General features: G+C 37.1%; 1 protein-coding gene across 2 annotated transcripts in view; it reads left to right on the forward strand.

The window, feature by feature from the left end:
* The window catches only part of GHR (growth hormone receptor), a 354,244-nt gene that overhangs the window by 329,111 nt on the left and 4,417 nt on the right, over positions 1-20,716 (forward strand). For both annotated transcript variants that reach the window (XM_069096239.1, XM_069096240.1), the window contains exons 5-9: positions 2,170-2,330; positions 6,034-6,212; positions 10,799-10,979; positions 13,498-13,588; positions 20,184-20,253. In XM_069096239.1, coding sequence (XP_068952340.1) covers positions 2,170-2,330; positions 6,034-6,212; positions 10,799-10,979; positions 13,498-13,588; positions 20,184-20,253 — 682 coding nt within the window. The remainder of the gene's footprint in view (positions 1-2,169; positions 2,331-6,033; positions 6,213-10,798; positions 10,980-13,497; positions 13,589-20,183; positions 20,254-20,716) is intronic.

Raw genomic sequence — 20,716 nt, forward strand, 5'->3', positions numbered from 1 at the left:
GCATATTTATTTGCAATGGAGAAGTCAATTGTCTGACACCAAAACTATGTGTATTAAGGTAGGGTCGTACAGTACAGTAGACAGAGAGAAGTATTCCCTGCATATGCAAGTTTATGGGGAACCCCTGTAAGCCTGTGACACTGTGTTTGGAGGGGTCAGGGGGAGCCAAAAAAAGCAAATTTCCTATAATGGGTTTTAATATGGATGGCAGAAGGGATATACATATTCAGAAATAAAAGTGATGTAAAAAAAGATATCAATATTTTTTAAATGTGCTTCTATTAAAAAGTCATATATAGGGGCAGCCAGGTAGCACAGCGAGTAAGAGCACCGGCTGCAGTGTTGAGAAGACCTGGAGATCGAATCCCGAGCTCAGACACTTAGCACCCACCCAGAAACACCTGGCCGTGTAACCTTGAGCAAGTTACTTAACCCCGATTGCTTTAAAAAAAAAAAAAGTCATATATAAAGATTACCTTTGTGTGTCAGCCAACACCCCCAACATGAACACACTGTTTTGTATGTATACTATTATACGAGCCTGCTGTCTACCTTGCCAATCCTTGGAAATGAGCCCAGCTCTGCTTAGGAGTCTCAGCTAGGTGGCACAGTGGATTGAATGAAGACAGCTTCTTGAGTTCAAATCCGGGCTCAGACACTTACTATCTGTGTTACCCTGGGCAAGTCATTTAACCCTGTTTACCTCAGTTTCCTTATCTGTAAAATGAGCTGGAGATGGAAATGGCAAACCACTCCAGTATCTTTGCCAAGAAACGAGGGTCACAAACAAAAGAAATGGGCAAATGAAGAGTTGGGCAAACGACTCAATAACAATAACAACAGGAGACAATACTGTTGAGATTCTATCACAGTTGAGATGACTTTTGGAGAGAGGAACGAGAGATGGCCTTTGTGGACTTAAAAGCTCATTTCATAGAGGATGGTGGCTAGGCATTCTCCATCTCTTCTGGGGACAGAGCTAATTCATCAATTAGGAAATACTATTAAGTGCCTACTCTGTGCCAGCTGCTCTACTTGGAGCTAGGGTTAAACAGAGAAAGTTGAAATAGTCCCTACCATCAACGAACTGACAGTCTGTCAGACTTGGAATTAGAAATACCAGGGTTCGGGGCTGGGGACGGGAGCCCGGGCAAGAGTGCCTGAGGACGCGGCAGCGCTGGCGAGAGCCGGGTATCAGCAGACCAGCCTCGGCGGGGCTGCGGCGCTGGGGGCCGAGGGGCAGCCATGCAGTCCGTCAGGGAAAATATTCTTTTTGGCATGGGAAATCCTCTTCTTAACATTTCTGCAGTTGTGGACAAAAATTCCCTTGATAAGTATGGTCTGAAACCCAATGGCCAAATTTTGGCAGAGGAGAAACACAAAGAACTAACTGCAAGACCCTACATTCCAGCCATATCCCTTTTCCTTCATGAAGGGAGTAACTGCACAGCGACAGGATTTCTGTATTGGAGGACTCTCTGAGTGGCATGGAAAGCCAAAGATTCCATTGTGTTCTCTCTCCTCTCCAAAGACTCTTTTGAAATAGAATGTGCTTTTTATCAGCTTTGGAATGTTTCATTATATTTCAATTTTAAAGTTGCAACTTATTTTGCCATTTATGAAAGGTAAATATCCCCCCCCCCCCACCGGAATGTGCCATTCCATCAATAAACATTTATTAAGTGCTTACCATGAAAAAAAAAAAAGAAATACTGGGGTTCAAATCCTACCTCAGACACTTCCTAGCTATGTAATGTACAAAGTAAATAAGAGGAAACTGAATTAAATTTCTGTAAGACTTGCCCTTAGCTATTTAGGTGACTCCTAAGGAAGAAGTTTCAGATTAAAAAAATAAGCACTCTAGTGTATTGTCAAGTGAGGTCATGGAACCTCCAGCTCAAGAGACTTCTAAAGAGACTATCCTCTTCTCGTTGGGTTTGTTTTAGAGATAACTCTTAGGTAAAAGAGTGTGAAATAAGTTCCCTTGTGACTCTGATTTTGTGGTCCTTAGATCTAGACCCCTCTTGAACCATCAGTCTTAGAGCACTTCACCATATGTCATTTAAGTTAGAATAGGCGCTGTTTAATCTGACCCATGATGCATCTCACTTCCATTTCAGTTGTCACATGACTGCTAAAACAATTCACCCTTTATTCTCTTCATTTCAGGATTGATGAAGAGTGGAAAGAATGCCCTGATTATGTCTCTGCTGGTGAAAACAGCTGTTATTTCAATTCATCATATACCTCCATTTGGACACCCTATTGTATCAAGCTAAGAAATATTAGTCATGAATTAGAGAAAAGATGTTTCACTGTTGATGAAATAGGTAAATCTCAGGTTTGTGTTTTGCTTGACATGGCTTGACACTAAGTGACCTTGTAATTCCCTGAAATGATTAAATGGACATGCCCCATGAAAGTGTCTAAGAAAAAAATAACAATAATACTTTATAAACATGTGGAAAGTTATTTTGCAGAATTGGCAGCTGGCATATCTTCCTAATGAGGAGGGCAAGAAGAAGGGAAGTTGAGGTAGGGAGTAGAAGGGACTTAGGTTGCTTACATGGAATAGGAACAGAAAAGGCTGTGGAATCTTTCAAGGAGACAGAGCAGATGGACTCTGCAGGTCCCCAAGCCTGATGATTCATGGCTCTTATAGTATAATCTATATCAACTGAAATGCATTGGCTTTTGTACTGTTTTAATGGAAGATGGAACAAAAGGCCAGATTTTGTTTATTATGGACAACATTACATAGCCATTCCAAAATTTTATGTTCTCATTCAGTGAAGAGCCAAAATGAGCTTAATCATGTTTGCATAGTACCAAAACAATCAATCCTTTTGGCCAATTAAGTAAAAAAACAAAATCAAGATGATTATTTGGCATGTAATGAGCAAAAAAATTTTTAAGAGTTGTTTTTTTTTAATCTGATTTATCTCCCAGGGTTGTTGTGAGGATCAAATGAGTTAGCATATATAAAGTGTTTTGCAAACATTAAAGCACTATATAAATGCCAGATAGTATTATTATTATTATCTGGTGTTCTCTTATCTAGTAAACAAAAGTATCCTGGGGAGAAGAAGAAAAAGGAGGAAGGGGGCTTCTGAACAGCCCTAGGAGATTTTAAAATGTATGCGCTGAGGTTGATGCACTCTACAGAAAAGCTTCCAATTGCTCAAATGGGGAAGGGAGTTGCCCTCGTTTTGCATTATTTCACTTTTTCAATCTTTTTCTTAATTACACATAAACAAATATTTCACGTTCTTTTTCTTTTATTTTGAAATCAAAATTTTCTCCCTCCATCTTCCCCCCTCATTGAGAAGGCATGCAATTTGATATAGATTTTACAAATGCATCATGCATAACATTTTTGTGTTAGCCATGGTATGAAAGAAAAGAGACCAAAAAAGACAAGAAGAATAAAGTTTAAAAATGTTCTTCAATCTGCATTCAAACTCCATCAGTTCTATCATTTAAGGTGAATTGGATTTTTCATCATAAATCCTTCAAAATTGTCTTCAATCAGTGTATTGCTGAGCTGAGAATAATTCACAGTTGATCATCATTCAATATTGCTGTTGCTGTGTACACTGTTCTCCAGGTTTTGCTCACTTCACCTTTCCAGAGTTCATGTAAATCTTCCCCAGTATCCTGCTTATTTCTTATAGCATAGCATAGTATTCCATTATAGCTTATTTCTTATAGCATAGTAGTACTCCATCACAATCATATACCGCAACGTGTTCAGCCATTCCCCAATGGATGGGTATCCCATAAATTTCAGTTCTTTGCTACTGCAAAAGGACCTACTCTAGATATGTTTTGTGTGTGTAGTTCCTTTTCTTTGTTCTTGATTTCTTTGGAATACAGACATCTTAGTATCCCCTTTGGGCGTAATTCCAAATTGTTCTCCAGAATGGCTGAACCAGTCTGCAACTCCACCAACAATTTGCACGAGATTTTAATGATTGTGGTTAGGTTCCCAATCCCAGCACTCTGATGACTACCACAAAGAAAGCAACAGGAAGCTATTAGCAAGTATTAGACCTTGACAAAAAACAAAAAACAAACAAAAAAAAAAACCTCATACATAACAATTCAAAAACTATAATGGTCTAGGGGTGATTTGTTGTAGGGGTAAACAGGCCTTGAAGGTATCACTGTTTACTGCACAGCAGAATCCTAGATGGTCAGATCTAGAAGAAAGCTTAGAGAACAAATACCTCATCCTCCCCATTTTATTGATGAGAGGGGAATGAGGCTATATCCTAGCATCAATTTATGTTTGAAATAGCAACTTTGAACCATCAAGAAACGAAGTTATATTTTGTGGTCAGTAGCCTCTGAGGAGGCAGGGAAGTATGTAATATGGTTTGGAAAGATTTCTATTGAAATGGTTATTTTTTTTTAATGGGAGGGGTTCAAAGGGCACACATCAGTTATCTAGGAAATTCCCTTGTACTGAACATCTCATTCCCTTGTATCATGATATCCTAGGATTAGAGTTGGAAAGGATCTTGGAAACCATTTCATCAAAACCCCTTATTTTACAGATGAGGAAGTAGTCCGTGACCCAGATGAGTAGTTGTGTAGACACAGAATAGGAGTTTAACATGCAAAATATAGCCAATGGATTCTGGGCTTCTGTCCTCAAAAAGTACAGTTGCTAGCATGTTCATGTCATGGAAGAGTGCAAAATAACAGACTACAGCCTTCACTACAGCACAACAGAGAGACCTATTGTTAAACAAATGAAAGAGAAAGTCACAGTTAAGGACCTTCTCCTTTGACCCCTGGCTTTTCAGTCAGGCAAAAAGGCCCCCAACAACATGTCATTATCTTCTCTCTGATGCATCCTGGCAATCCAAGTTATTTCAGATTCTGTGGGTTTATGAATGAGCTAATAGATAAATGAAAAAGCCTCCATTAAGTGCTTACTATTTGTAAAATACTGTGCCTGGGGATACAGATGGAGAAGCAAGACAGTCCCTGCTTTCACCAAATTCATATTTTAAAAGAGGGAGACTACCTAGAGGAGAGGTTCCAGCTGCAAATTGTATGGAAAGATCCAGTGGTTCTTGGGGTGCAGCAACAAGGAAGATGGTAATGCATCTTTCTTACTGTTTTTTTCCCATGGATAAAACTATAACAGACTTTTAAAGGGAAAATATTATTTTGAATTAACAAGTTGTTATTTTTAAAGCCCCTAATACTGAGGTCCAGAAAAATATCTTTTTTTAAATGCCAATGATCAGGATCTCTACAAAATGTCAAATATTTGGTGTAGACTGGCTTCTACATCACAGCTGCTGTTTCTCAACTCTGAAAAAGCTACCAATGCCTATGTTATGACATAATAGGCAGGGTACTACAGAAAAACATAGCTGAAGATACACAGGTGTATCAGTACCAATTCTCCAATTACAAAGATAGTAGGTTGAATACTGAGATCAGAAAATATTGCATCTCTCTTTTAGAGATCAGTTTAATTTCCTACACATATTATTCTGAGAGAAAATCACAGTGACCATCATATTCTCATTATATCTGAAGATGAGTTTTATTTAGTCTTGGTTCTAGACCTGGCAAATATGGTATTGTAGATCTTGCTTTTTCTCACTTTTATTATGTTTTAGATAAAAACAGAATTCCTCAACAAAGCTGCAAAGTATGATTGTCATCAAAGCTAAAGGAAAAGTCAGAATTATAGATACAAGATGTTTTCACCAATCTTCCAAAAATTTTCATATCATTTTTTTAAACTCAAAAGGAAAGTTTCTGTGAATGGCTTAAACAGAAACAATATTAAAATAGAGGCAGACCATCAGTAAATAAAAATGTTTTTAAAAATGGGAATATTGAAAGGATTCAGCAAGTATACAATGAAACTACAGGAAGGGCTTGGAGTTCATCAGAAGTTAATATTGTATTAATACAACAGTTGATTATTAATTAGTACTTAATACAACAGTTAATACAAAGCATTGTTTCTGTACATATTCATTAACACACTATTGAAATGAACAGTACAACCAGATCCACCCATTGGCCTCAACTGGACTTTGCTGAACACCAGCCTCACAGGGATCCATGCCGACATCCAGGTGAGATGGGGGCCACCTCCCAATGCAGATGTTCAGAAAGGATGGATCCTCTTGGAGTATGAGCTTCAGTACAAAGAAATAAATGACACCCAGTGGAAAAAGGTAAGACATGAATATGGTACCTCAGTATAAATGCTTTGGTTTCAGTACCTTTCACTTCAAACTTGTCTTTCATTTCCATTAACATTCTGGATTCTGATAGGAGAAAGGGAGGGAAGACTGCCCTCTGGGGAGGCAAGAAGATACAGTGACAAGATGTGGAATCAAAGTCAGAAGAGCCAGGTTCAAGGCTTAGCTTTGCTACTTGCTACCTGTGTGATTTAGTCCCTATCTGGGCCTGAGTTTTCCCCTCTGGAGAAAGAGAGGGTTGAGATAAATGACCTTTCATGTAGCTCCTACCTCTAAATCTATGAAACTAAGACTATTCTTTTTATCTGGATCCTTAGCCTTACATCTAGTGCCAAATCCACCTTTTACCTGGTTTTAATTCCACTGGGCCCTGGACCAGAAGTTCCCAAACCTTCTTGATCCCCATGCTATTTGGCTTTCGGTAAACCTGTCCATACTCAATAAGAGTATGGGTAAGCCATTCAGTAAGAAAGGAGGGAAATTCTAGGGTTTGTGTACATTTGTTCATAAGAAATAGAATAGATGGGGGGGGGGGGCTAGGTGGCACACCTAGCAGTAGCACAGAGCACTGGCCCTGGAGTCAGAAGAACCTGAGTTCAAATTCGGCCTCAGATGCTTGACACCCTTACTAGCTATGTGACTTTGGGTAAGTCACTTAACCCCAATTGCCCTCCAAAAGAAAAGAAATGGAATAGATTAAGTTAAACAGAGTAATATAATTATTTACCAATTATTCCCCATATCTCCTTAATAAGCCTCTTATACCCCAGGGGTGAAGCAGAGAACTGTTGGGTTCCTCCAGGCTGGGAATCCTGGCTCTGGGTAAATGAGACCTTTCATCCCTTTATCTATGTCATGGATAACTGAACTAGTCAATGAGACACTATTGTGGTTCTGTGAGGGAGCAGAGGGAAGGTGTCTGTGAGTTTATATTGAAGACACGGAGGAAGGAAAGAAATATGATTTCCCCCAACCCCCGCTTCCATACGCTGCTGCAGTAGTGTCCCATTGCAGACTCTGACCAAGCAGCTTTGTTTGGGAACATGCCTAAATGTGGGGAGGGATGGAGCCCCAGCAATCTCATGTGCATAGAATTACAGCTGTTGAGAACCCACTAATACAAGTTCTAGGAGGGGTATCCCAGAGGAAGCATATCCTCTTTGAGCCATTTCAGAAAGATATGTTCCTGTGGGAGGGATAACCAGGCAAAAGGGGTCCTTGTGTGAGCAAATATAGAACTGGTTGCCTGTCTCATTCCAAACCCCCACAAAGGCTCTCATTGCCAAGTCCGTGGGAACTCAGCACTTAGATAAACTCCACATGGTGCAGAACAAGAAGAAAAACAAGATAATCGTGCTTATTTCAGTGTCTGTCTAATTCCAAAGCAGGCTAACCGCAGGCCTGACCTAGCCAAGTTGTTTCTGGCCCATCTTCAGAGCATATCCAGCTTTCTGGCATTGTATCTCCCTCAGAATTTTGAGGCACTGGGTACTGTCCACTCTGGTGAACCACTGGTGACTGTGCCAGTTCTGTCACTGGAAGAAATGTGGACAGTGAGAAGCTTTCAGAGTATTACAATGCCGCCTTCCTGAGTTTTGGTTTCTAGAGTTCCCCCATTTTGATTAAACTATCAACTCTAGCTGTGACAGAAAGTTGTATTAAATGTTGGAACATGAACGAAAGGGTAACAGTGAAGAGAGGAGGATTAAGTAAGCAGAGACAGCAAAAGCTTCAAGAGTGATTTAGGAGGGCCACTGTTTACAGGGAGCATGGCACAATGAGTAGAATACTGGCCTTGGAGTCAGAACCTGGGTTCAAATAGCACCTCTACTATTTACTAGCTTTGGGATCATGGAAAATCACTTTGTCTCAGACTTTTAGTTTCTCTGTTTCCTCTTCTATGAAGGGGGGGAAGGTACCCATCTCACAGGATTAGTATAAGGTTATGTTTGTAAGCTAGGTAGCTTAGTGGATAGAGGGCCAGGCCTGGAGTCAGTTCAAATCTGGCCGCAGACATTTTCTAGTTGTATGACGTTGGGCAAGTCACTTAACCCTGTTTGCCTCAGTTTCTTTATCTGTAAAATGAACCAGAGAAGGAAAAGGCAAACCACTCCAATATCTTTGCCAAGAAAATCCTAAACCAGGTCATGAAGTGTCATAAATGACTGAAAAACAACTGCACAACAACTAAGCTTGCAAAGCACTTTGCAAATTTTACAATTTAATAAAATGTTATTTTTCTCATAATGATGAGTCTGGGAACACTGCTTTTAAAATAATTCATTTTTAAATGCATTTGGAAATTATATTAGTGACCTTGAAGTTATTCATTGTGCTATAATGCCTGCTAAAAATTATAAATGTTTGAAATGTTTAAATACAATAATAATGTATCACAATCATATAGATAGCATTTTGTAGTTTATTTACTTACCTCACATCAATTCCATGACATATGTAAGGCAAGTAATTTTACTGTCTCTTTTTTACATATGAGGAAACAGAGGTTCAGAGTAGTTAAAAGACTTGCCTGAAGTTTGCTAACAGGGCAGCATTAGCAAAAGAACCCGTCTTCTGACAGTTTATATGGCATATACAGCATGGGACAAAAGATATTTACAGAACTACTTGATACAGTTTGACACTTCTATCCTGCCTATCTCTGCATCTAAACCAGTAGCTGAGCTCAGATTGCTTTATGTCTGGAAAAAATTAAGCTAAAGGGCAGGAAAAAGTAGGAAACAGCAGAATGCATGGGAGTGGATATATAAAAGGAAGTAAATCACATCCAAAGAAAATAGAAGCCAGTGGTAGGGAGCTAACCAAAAAGAGAAAGACAGAATGTAAAAGGAGAATAGGAGGAAACAGGGAGAAAACAAAAGTGTTAGGTACAGGGGAAATGAGGAAAAGATTGGTGATAGTCTTACTAGTGAAATCTCAAAAGGGTTATGGTGGTTTAAAAAAAAAAAGAATCAGTTGTGGGTAATCACAGCAAAAACAATACTCAAGGTTCCAAGGATAGAAACATATTTTTTAAATTGCAATTCAAAAGATAGTGGGTTTGATTCATATAATTTTGGCTTACCAGAAAACTATTCAAGGATATATTTATTACATATATTGAAGTATATAGAATGGGAAAAGTCTTTGTGGACAGGGATTTTTTTTCCTGTCTTTGTATTCCCAGACTCTAGAGTAATTAATGCCTTGCACATAGTAGGCAACTTAAAAATGTTTGTTGAATTCAGTTTGATTGGATTAAAAGAAGCCATGACACTCCATGCAATTATGAGAAAATAAATACTTTTCAAGTGGAAAAACAGTCTGAGGTGAAAGGGAAATATGGTTTAGAATCCTCTGAGTCCAACTTTTGACTTAATAAAACAAATTATGGAAATTTTATTTATGTGAAAAATCCATGATGTTGAAAAATTGAGTGCCCCACATTTTCTATAAACAGGCACATGGTGTTCTGCCCCCAAATATATGAAAAGCACATATTGAATATCTGCTTTGAATATTTGACTTGGGGAGATATCATCCCTAGTTTGGCCTGCCTCTTGAGGAGCAATATCTTTTAGAAAGACCTTCTTCCCAGTCCAAATAGCATCACATCATCCTTGCCTCAAAGAGATGATGGGAAAATGCTGGCTTTGGGGGCTATATACCTTACTAAGGGAAGCCAGAGACTTTCTTATAATATTTTTATAGCATTCAGAATTGTCTTTCCAGGTAGCTCTTAAGCCTTTGGAGAAACAAGAAAGCCCTTAGCAAATTCTTAATGAATGGAATTAAGAAGGACCAGAGGACTTCTTTTTTTTTTCTTTTTTAAATTTTATTGACGTGTTTTGCTTTTTCATTACAAACATTTCTAGATTACCACTGCCTTTAGAAGCACTAACAATAGAGTGACCTCATCTGAAAGAGCTTTCTAGGCCTGTGGTTCATGATTCTTTGTCATTTCCATGATTCTCAATGTCCCCTCTGAGATCATGAACTCTGTAGGTTGGTATGGCTTTTACATGTGGACATATGTTTCTATTTTATATGGTCTTATCTTTTCCCTCTTTAATTGCCTCACCACCTCAATACAGACCTACTTTAAAGTAGCATCCCCAAAAGAATCTCTCCCACTTCTCTGCTAACAGCTAATAGGCATCCAATGATCCTTTTATCCCACTGGTACATCAAAAACTTAAACTGAGGTCTACCTATTCTTTCAGAAAACCTGACTTGTAGATGGTGGAGCTTGCACAAGCCATACCACCTTCCAGGAGGATTATTTGTTTTAACAAAAACTTCACCCTGGGATCTTCTTCTCATTAACTAGAAACAATATAAATAATTTTGTAAGGTAATTCCAATATAGTCATATATGGAACTTAAGACAAATATATTGCCTGCTCAAAACTTTTCTAGCGCACATGTACTGTGTAGAATGAAGCAAATATTATCATATGATTATCCGTGACAATTTTTATGAGAAACTTCTAGAGTTTACCATCATTTTTCAGCTTTTTTTAACCAGAAAATTGTTGGTGATGTTTTTGTCTTTGTAGATGGAACTCGTACGCTCCACATCTGTTCCAGTGTACTCCTTGAGGTTGGATAGAGAATATGAAATACGAGTCAGATCCAGACAACGTACATCAGATAAATTTGGGGAGTTCAGTGAAATACTTTATGTAACATTTCCCCAGATGAGCCCTTTTATAAATGATTGTGAAGAGAAAATCAATGGTAATTAAAGCCAAAATGGCATTTGTCTACACATACTACTCATTTCTCTGTTACCAAGAGCAGAGACACATCAGGACCCAGATTGCAAGGATGGAAATTGTCTCTCTTACCTTTCTGTTCAAGGCAGACCTCCTTAGGTGAAAAAAGGAAGGGAAATTGGCTTCCAGATTATTTCCTTCATGGGTATCCAAAGACCCAGGGAAGAGATTAAGTTCTAGATCTTTATGGATAGTTGATTATGAGGATGAAATGATGTCTCTCAAAGAAGATTTCTCACCTTAGGATCACCAATATGGTTTTCCTCTAATTTCTGATTAGTCCAATACTGGGATGGGATGAGAAATATTTATTCATTTCAAATGCCTTATGGCTCCAGAGTAAGGATTATGGGCCAAACGACTCAATAGCAATATAGCATGAAGGAATCACCCCCAAATTTACCTATTTTTCTCAATTTTTTTTCACATCCTTACTATGGCCAGTTCTGAGCTCCAGTTTAAAAAATTTTGTGAAGCTCTTAGAGAGAGAATTCTGAGGAGGTCACAAAGATGAGCAAAGGGCAGCACTCAAAAGCTTATAAGGAAAGGATAAAGGCTGAAAGACTGAGAGTTCTTTTCAGAAAAGAGAAGGAGACTGCAGAGTTACTTGAAGCAATGTGGTATTCTTTTTTAAAAAAATTAGATTTGAAGTCAGAGGACCTGGATTTGGATCCTAGATCTGCCATTTACTAGATGTGTGAACTTAAGCATGTTATTTAGCTTTTGTGAGCCTCAGTTTCCTCACCCATTGAAATGAATAAGGAAATAACATTCATGCAATTGAAGTTATGGGGCTTAAGAGTCGTCATTGTGCCCAGAGGTGATTATTGAGTTTTGATTTTGAAAAAATGCCTCATAAAATATCAGTTGGGTTCTAAGCAAACCATAGCCTCTGGAATTCCCATAGGTCAACAGAGAAGTAATATTTTTCTCCAATAGATAATAGGATGGAGAAGTTAATATTGTTAATTAGCTTTTAAGAGAATCCATGAAGTTTACATCTTTAAAGATCTTTAAAAATGAGATTGGTTTTTAGCTACCTGGAATGTCTTCAGGATAATGTTGACATTCAGGAAATATTTCAATTGACATATTGCAGGCTACAGAGGAGTTAACTATTTATTTCAAAAATACCATTAAAGTGAAAAATCTGTGTAACAAAACTGATTCTAAACCCCAATCTATGTCCCACTTACTTGGAGTAGTATTTGATACTATACATAATAGGATTTTATCCCTTATATGGTACCTATAGACATCCAAAGCCCCATTATAGGAGGTGACTGAATATTTTCAAAGGCTACACTAGAAGAATACAAACTCTGGTAGACTTTACCAAGTTGGAAAGACTTTGAATACAGTCAGTCAGATATTTATTAAATAGCTACTATGTTCTAGGCACTGTGCTAAGCTCTAGGGGAACAAAGATAAAAGCAATCCCTGCCCTCAAGGAGCTTCTATTCTAATGGAGGAGACATGTGAATAACTGGGTACATACAAATAATACATACATACGTCTGTATATAATACACACACACAGAAGATGGAAGATAATCTCAGGGACAAAGGCTCTGGCAGCTGGGAACCCTAAACTATATGTCTGTTTTCAGAAGACCAGTGTAAGTTTGAAAATGCTCATCCAGAGGGTGATGAGTTTTTTCTGCCACAACTTCCAACAACCATCTACCAAGTCACAGAAGTATCACAATGGAGAAAATACCCAAACCAACAAAATCTGTAGTTCTTAAAGAATTAAAGTATTGATCCTTTGTAGAGATAGAGAGTAAGCATGAGGTTTCACTAATATATATCAATAGTTCTCAAACTTTTTGGTCTGTGAACCACTTTGCACTCTTAAAAATTATTGAGAATCTCTAAGGGACTGTTTTTACTTTAATGACATACCCATACTGGTTCCACATGGGCCAAAGTATTGCAAAATAAATGCCAGCAATCTATGAAATTACTTCAGTAATATATTTTTATTAGGGAACAAAACAATTTTTGTGCTGGATGAGTAAACCTTGAAATGCTTTTGAAGGCGTGGACGACCAGGAGGTGCAGTGGAGAGAATACTAACTAGGCCTGGAGTCAGAAAGACTTGAATTCAAATTCTGCCTCAGATATTTACTAGCTGTGTGACCTTTGGCAAGGCCTTTAACCTAGTGCCTTTTTCCTCATCTGTAAAATAAGAATCATAATAGCAGCTACCCTTACAGGGTTGTTGTGAGAATCAAGTGAGATAATAATTGTAAAGTGCTTAGCAGTGCCTGGTACATAGTAGACCCTGCATAAATGTTAGCTATTATTATTATTAATAATGTTCCAGAGGACAGCACCAATGTTTGTGGTTTCACTCAGTTTCCAGGTAAAATGACTCCTGACTTCACTAGGTGATTAACAACTGGGAACTATTCAGTGCCAGAAGGAAAGCATTGACTCAAACCTTTGTGTGAGTGAATTTTTATTTTGCATTTCAGATTTCCAGTTTCCATGGTTCTTGATTGTTATCTTTGGAATATTTGGGCTGACAGTGGTGTTATTTGTATTCATACTTTCTAAACAACAAAGGTAGGTTTGAAATAGTCATCTTTAAAAGGTGTTTCTTTTATTTTTTACCCCCAATGGAGCTGTTAGGTTTCCATTCCTTATCTTATTTTTGTTTCTTAATAGTAGATTTCTCGCGAAATTGTTTAAGTGAAGATGAAAAACAAAATCCAGTATAACTTACCCTCTCCAGATATTATTGGTAGTTTACTGGTATATTGGTAGTTTGGATTCCATAAACCATGGCTACAGATTCTTTAGAATTACATATTATATGCCTAGAATGCATGTGTCTACACATACTGGTTTGTCCCTACCTCATAAAGTCATTTTGGAAGACTTGTCTGTTCATTTCTTAGCTTTAGGGCCTTTAATTCTTCTTTCAAATGTTCATTCTAGTTCAAACAAAATAATGAAACTATACTGCAAAGTCACAGGTATATGTGCTGTAACAGTATGACTGCCCCAGATAAGCCACCAGGCTATTAATGAGTTCTTGCCTGGTCTGACCTTGAGTTTAAATGGATATGGAGTAAAGAAGAAATATAAGGCAGGCATCAAACTCGTTTTAAAAATAAACATTTTAGCCTTAATATTCTTAATATTTCAGATAAAGTGGGGTCTGACTTAAATTATTTTAATTGTCACAATCATATACTGCTCTTTACATTCTCCTTCACGTATCCAGGACAAAATCTCAGAGAAGTAGAAAGTGCACTGGGATAGATCACAGACACCTGGGTTCTTCCTCCTTTGCCACTCCTGTGTGACCTTGAAGAAGTCACTTAACTTTTATAGGTCTCATTTTCAGCATCTGTAAAATGAAATCATTGAACTAGTGATCTCTAAGGTCTCTGTTAGGATTAAGAATTTATGATAATGGTCTGTATACCTCTTGGTATATAATGTGTATATTTATATAATTATATATATATTTATATAATTACATATATTATATATATATTTATATAATTGTATATAACGTGAAAATTTATTACAAAGAATATAAAGTAGAATCAAAGATTATTAGACATCACCAAAAGCTTTAAATTTGGGGGAGTATATGTACTGCCATATTGCTCCCACTGTTGGCACCAGAATAAAGTACAATAGTCAAACCCTGGTCCAGTCCAAGACAGAGCTGGCTAAAACTATAAGCATAAAGTCCTTCTACCACCATGCTACATAGAAGAGTTTTGTTTTGAGTTTGGTTTATTCAGAGTTTTGTGGTTGTTGTTGTCATTACTGTTGTTTTTTAAAGAGAAAAGTACAGCTTCTGAGCTTTCTTAAAGTGAATCACAGCTATAGTCTGTAATTCCCAAAAGGCAAAGAAAGTACTGCCAGATCATACAATCTCTAGCATGCCAAGATTCTTCAGCTTAGTACATGATATGATACTTTCCTTGGGGATGTGTCTTTGATTTTGTGATGTAATTCATTAGAAAAAAAATAAGTTGGACTATACAAAGTTTCACTTAACATACAACTTTTCAGGAACATTTCCATTTCCTATATCTAAAAATGCTTATAATATAGGAGGTTGGTAACACTTTCAAGATGCTTGGGCAGGGGGAATACAAATCTGTTTATTTTTTAGTTGCATATGGTCACTTTGAAGTAATGTCAACAATCTAAAATAACTTTAGATAAAAGCCAAATTATGTACCATTTGAATACTTCAGTCTGTATAGTTGATGATCTAGTTGGGTCAAAGTTAATGTCTATGGAGCTGATACACATAAGCACGGTAGCTTACTATAAAGATGATAATTCAGTCTTTTAAAAGTTGTTTTATTGATGTCTTTTCTTTTCATACCGCATGAATTTTTCAATATATTACTCAGACTACCCAGAAAGGCATCCCTTCTAACAAAGAAGAAAAAAAAGAAAAGAAAAAAATTCAGTAAAACTAACCAATATTTCAATCGAATTTAATATTTTAACATGCAATGTTCACACTAATAATCCTTTATCTCTGCAAAGAAGGAGAGAGATATAGTCTTTTATTTCTTATTCAGGGTCAAGTTTAATCATTATAGTCACACAGATTTCAATTTTGATTGTTTTGTTATTCTTTCCATTCATATTGTTAGAGCCCTTGTATATGTTGTTTTCCTAACTCTGCTTATTTCAGTTTGCATCAGGTCATTTAAGTCTTCCTATTCTTCTCTGTATTCTTCATATTCATTGTTTTTTTATAGTACAGTGATGTTGCATTATGTTCAAGTACCACAGTTAAAGTAATTTATTCTTAACCACAGATCATCAGGAAACATTGGTAAAAACCAAGTGAATTATGGCATGCATTATTTAATTTGTCAGGAATTAACCAGCCCACATTAAGTAGAAGCAAAAGATCCTCCCAAATAAATAATATTAAAGAAATTAAGTAAACTTCATCTTAGAGTTGTAAGGAAAAATGAAATCCTACCAAGAAACTACCTTTTTGATCACTTTTTTTTTTTGCTTTTTTTGGGAGGGCAATTGGGGTTAAGTGACTTGCCCAAGGTCACATGGCTAGTTTTTGTGTTAAGTGTCTGAGGACAGATTTGAACTCAGGTCCTCCTGACTCCAGGGCTGGTGCTCTATTCACTGCACCACCTAGCCACCCCTTGATCACTTTTTAAAACTATAATTATTGGACCTCAAACTTTCTCTGTGCTAAAATTAATGAAACATATTAAAGTTTTTTTAACTTTCATGTTTTATAAAAAATAAATCATTTTGTCTCCCACATCTTCAGCCCTGACAAGGTTCCCACTTACAGAAAATATGTCCTCTAATTTCCATGTTCCAATAGGAACAGGAAGTAGTAGATATCATGTGCCAGAAAATATCTAGATTATACATAGTTTGACCCATAAAAGAAAACTTCAAATAATGCAATACTTCTGCCAATATGTGCCCTATTTTTGTTCCTGCAATGCTCAACAAAGTGCTCTGACCATAATAATCACCTAATTAGGTTTTAGTTGAGTTGAGTTACATAGAATCATAAAGACTGCTTTACAAAAACTTAAAAGCTCATTCAGTCCAATGTCTTGCCTTTGGGTAAAACCACACAACGAAGTGATTGCCCTCTCAATCAAAACAGTAAACCGTGTCCCAAGAAAAATATGAAATATCAAATTCAAAGAAAAAATTTTCCCTTTTATATCTACATCTATAACACAATGATAACAATTGTTAACATCGTTATTAAATACCATCCCCTAGATATATAGGGAAAATCTGAGCGGGAAAACATTTAAATATGTCCATTATTTGTTTAAAACTTTTTATTTAAAAATTATCTTTATTGGATAAATAGATCTTTTGTATCAGTACAAGAGATGACATTGGCCATGCCCAACATTTACAGCATGCTAGTGGAAAGTGGTAGAGCAGTTGGAAGAGGGGTAAGAGGACAGGATGACAAAGTTGGACACTCAGAGCTTTACAATGTACCCACATCTTTGATCTACTACTTCTACCGCTACTACTACTACTACTACATCTACTTGAAAGACAAATTAGTTTCATTATTTTATTTAAAGTTTTGCAAATTCCCAGATCATCAGGAACACATTAAAATGTAAGCAAAAAAATTACTTTTCTATACTATGTCCAAGTGATTTTCTTTTATTATCTACGACTGGGAATTATCTCTAATACATCTTTCTATTAACCCAGACAGCTAAGCTCTCCAGTGACTCTTTATATTGGGCCAGTTTTCATCATTGGTGTATGTTTGAGTCAGTATCTTAGGTTCCAAAGCAATGATCTTTAATCTTTTCCATAGCCGCACATAATACTCCTTGTCCCAGGCCATCCATCTTGCAAACAAGTGTCATTAGTCTCAAAGGTTTCAGGGATCCAACAAAAGAGAGAAAAATGGATAGATTATCAATTATCATTGATGGAAAACCCTCTCACAGCACATGCCTAACCAGGGCAGTTGATTAGCATCATTCTCATAAAAATAACGATGATAAACACAAATCACATTTCTATAAATTATTATGGTTCACAGTGTACACAACTCTGGCAGGCAGATAATGCATTTCACAGATGAGGGAACAAGAGAAGAAACTTGCCCCTGTGTCACACACCTAAAAAAGCAACAAAACCTGAACTTGAGCCCAGTCATCGTGTCCCTCAGTCTAAGACTCTTTTCTGTTCTGCCATTGAAAAAGAGGGATACATGGCATTATGTAGCATTACTCGCTTTCCTAACATTACTATTATGGAGCATTACTAGCTGTCCTAGGATATTAGAATATTGTCACTCTATATTGCTGTATTTGGGGAAAGAAGTCAAATGAAAGAAACAGTCTTTGAGGGATACAGAATCAACAGGATGTTGCAAGACATGCTCCTGCATCTTATTCCCATCTGAAAACTGGTGGTTAACCTGCTGAGTCAGTACACTGGAGGCTTGACTCAAAGCAAACAAGGACCACCCAGAGAAGGCAGGTGAGAACATTCTGAGAATGACCTTCTCATTGAAGCTATTCACACTGATGTCTTCAAACTACAGCCAAGCCCTGGAATGGTCACAGTATTTGATCAGTTATTCCTACTGCCAAGATAGGGATGGTTACTTTCCATAGCTTTTATATGAACCCATAAAACAACTCTGTCAGGGAGCAGTGTGTCCTAGAACCTGGATTCTTCACCTTTTTTATGTCATGGACCCCTTTAGCAGTCTGATGAAATCCATGGAACCCTTCCCAAAATTATGTTCTTAAATGTACAAGATAAAATACATAAGATTACAAAGGAAATCAATTATATGGAAATACCATTATTAAAAATTTTTTTTAAGTTTATAGGCACCAGATGAAAAATCCCTAACCTAATGTAAAAAGGACTAATCTAGGAGCAAAAAGACCTGGGTTCAAGTCCTGCCTCTCACACATATTAGCTTTGTAACTTTGGTCAAGCCATCTAAATTCTCAGTGTCCAAGCAACTTTCTTTCCTTTTTTCTTCCTTCCTTCCTTTCTCTTTCTTTTTCTTCCTTCCTTCCTTTCTTTTTCCTTCCTTCCTTCCTTTCTTCCTTCCTTCCTTCCTTCCTTTCTTTCTTCCTTTCCTTCCTTCTTTCTTTCTTTCTTCCTTTCTTCCTTCCTTCCTTCCTTCCTTCCTTCCTTCCTTCTTTCCTTTCTTTCTCTTTCTTTCTTTCTTTCTTTCTTTCTTTCTTTCTTTCTTTCTTTCTTTCTTTCTTTCTTTCTTTCTTTCTTTCTTTCTTTCTTTCTTTCTTTCTTTCTTTCTTTCTTTCTTTTTCTCTTTTTCAAGGCAATCAGTGTTAAATGACTTGCCCAGGGTCCCACAGCTAGTAAGTGTCTTATGTCACATTTGAACTCAGTTCCTCTTGACTCCAGGATTTGTTCTCTATCCACTGCCATCTAGCTGCCCCCAGGCAACTTTCTAAGACTATAAATTGAAGAATCGTTGCTGACTTGCTTTAATGGAGGAAAACATTCTCACTAGGAGTTTCTTAATTTCTTAGGGTCTCAGGGCTAGACCCTCCTGCCCCTGCCCATCCCCTTAAGGCCCCCCCCAAAAAAGAACCTGTCAAAGGTTGCCATAGTTCTTTAGACCCAAGTTGAGCTCTGCTTTGGAGGTGGGGGTAGAAGGTAAGAATTGAAAAGGCAGATTTAAATGATCAAGATGGTGTCATAAGATGACGACTAGATTAGGAATCAGAGCATCTAAGATTTAATCTGTCTCTGCCACTGCTACTGACATTGGGCACATCCATTCACCTAATTGTAAAATGTAAAGGTTGGAATGGACTGTCTGTAGGGTTCCTTCCTGCTCTAAGATCGTACTGAGAGGTATCATGTGGTTGTGGGAAAAAAATCACAGATTTAGAATCATAGGACTCTGACTGGAATCCTGGTTATTCCCATGTGATCTTGGGCAAATCATATAACTTCTATAACCCTCATTTTCCTAATCAGCAGTTAAAGGGATCTACCAAATGACCTCTAAAGTGCCACCCCCAGCTATGATTCTCATAAATATGATCTCAAATATGATTCTCATAAATCAACTCTTCCCTTCAATTATTGCAGTAAGCTGTATGATAAACAAGTATAAGAAGGTTGAAATGGGCAATGAGATGAGTGGTGTGCACAGTGGTTAGGTTTTAAATATCTGAAACTAAGACCCAAATACTCAAATAGATCACTGATCTCAGTAGATCAGTGTGTGACTGTGGTCAGTCTAGGAGCCAAGAAAACGTGAGATATCTTTTTTTCATCACATTGTTATTTTGAAAATGAAACAAAAGGTCACCTACAGTTGCTTTCTTATAACTAACCCAGAAATTATCCTTGAATCTCACTCTAGGAAATGAAAGCTAGCCACCAACCTATGTGTATGCATCAGTGGAGCAGATTACAGGAGAGTGGCCTCTGATTTGAAACTGACTGTAGTGAAAAGTTTATATTATTGCACTGGTTTCTGCCTTCTGCAATTTTTCTTTATTTCCTTTTGCCTCTACCATTTTCTCCTCCTTCTTCCCCTTCTTAGTAATGAAATTTCTGGAATAAAGACAATATTATATTTTCTACCCCTTGAAAGAATGAAACTTATACTTTTAAAATCAGACCATTAAAAAAATTTTTTTTCAAGGATCAAGCTGCTGATTCTGCCCCCAGTTCCAGTTCCAAAAATTAAAGGGATTGATCCAGATCTTCTCAAGGTAATCACTAACCCTTTTGATCTATGGCTAGTCCTGAGGCAGAGAAAAGATTAAGGAAGTTTTCACTGAGCATTCTTGCCTAGGATACTTGCTTCACATTAATATAAAATTCCTCATTTTGTTACTTAGTTATATGACAGAAGTGACCTGAAATGTTTTTAAAGTAAATCTTATAATGTTCATGATAATCAATCAAGCAATAAGCATTTATTAAGCAAAATACAAAACAAATATGAAATAGTCCTTGCCTTCCAAGAGTTCTCATTCTATGAGGGGAGAAAACATATATATACAAGTACATACACAATGTATATTAAAAAACTACAAGGTAATCTGGTGGGAGACAGATGGGAGGGTGGGGTAGAGCCCAAGAGGTAAGGCCTATATCTTTCTATCTGTTGAAGAGGTAGAATTCTTCCAGGGTTTGAAAGGCATTCCAAGTATCATATATGTTAAAGTAAAT

Source organism: Petaurus breviceps, unplaced genomic scaffold, assembly GCF_028583685.1.
Source record: "Petaurus breviceps papuanus isolate PSGF00001 unplaced genomic scaffold, PetGlider_PUasm1.0 229, whole genome shotgun sequence".
Lineage (NCBI taxonomy): Eukaryota > Metazoa > Chordata > Mammalia > Diprotodontia > Petauridae > Petaurus > Petaurus breviceps.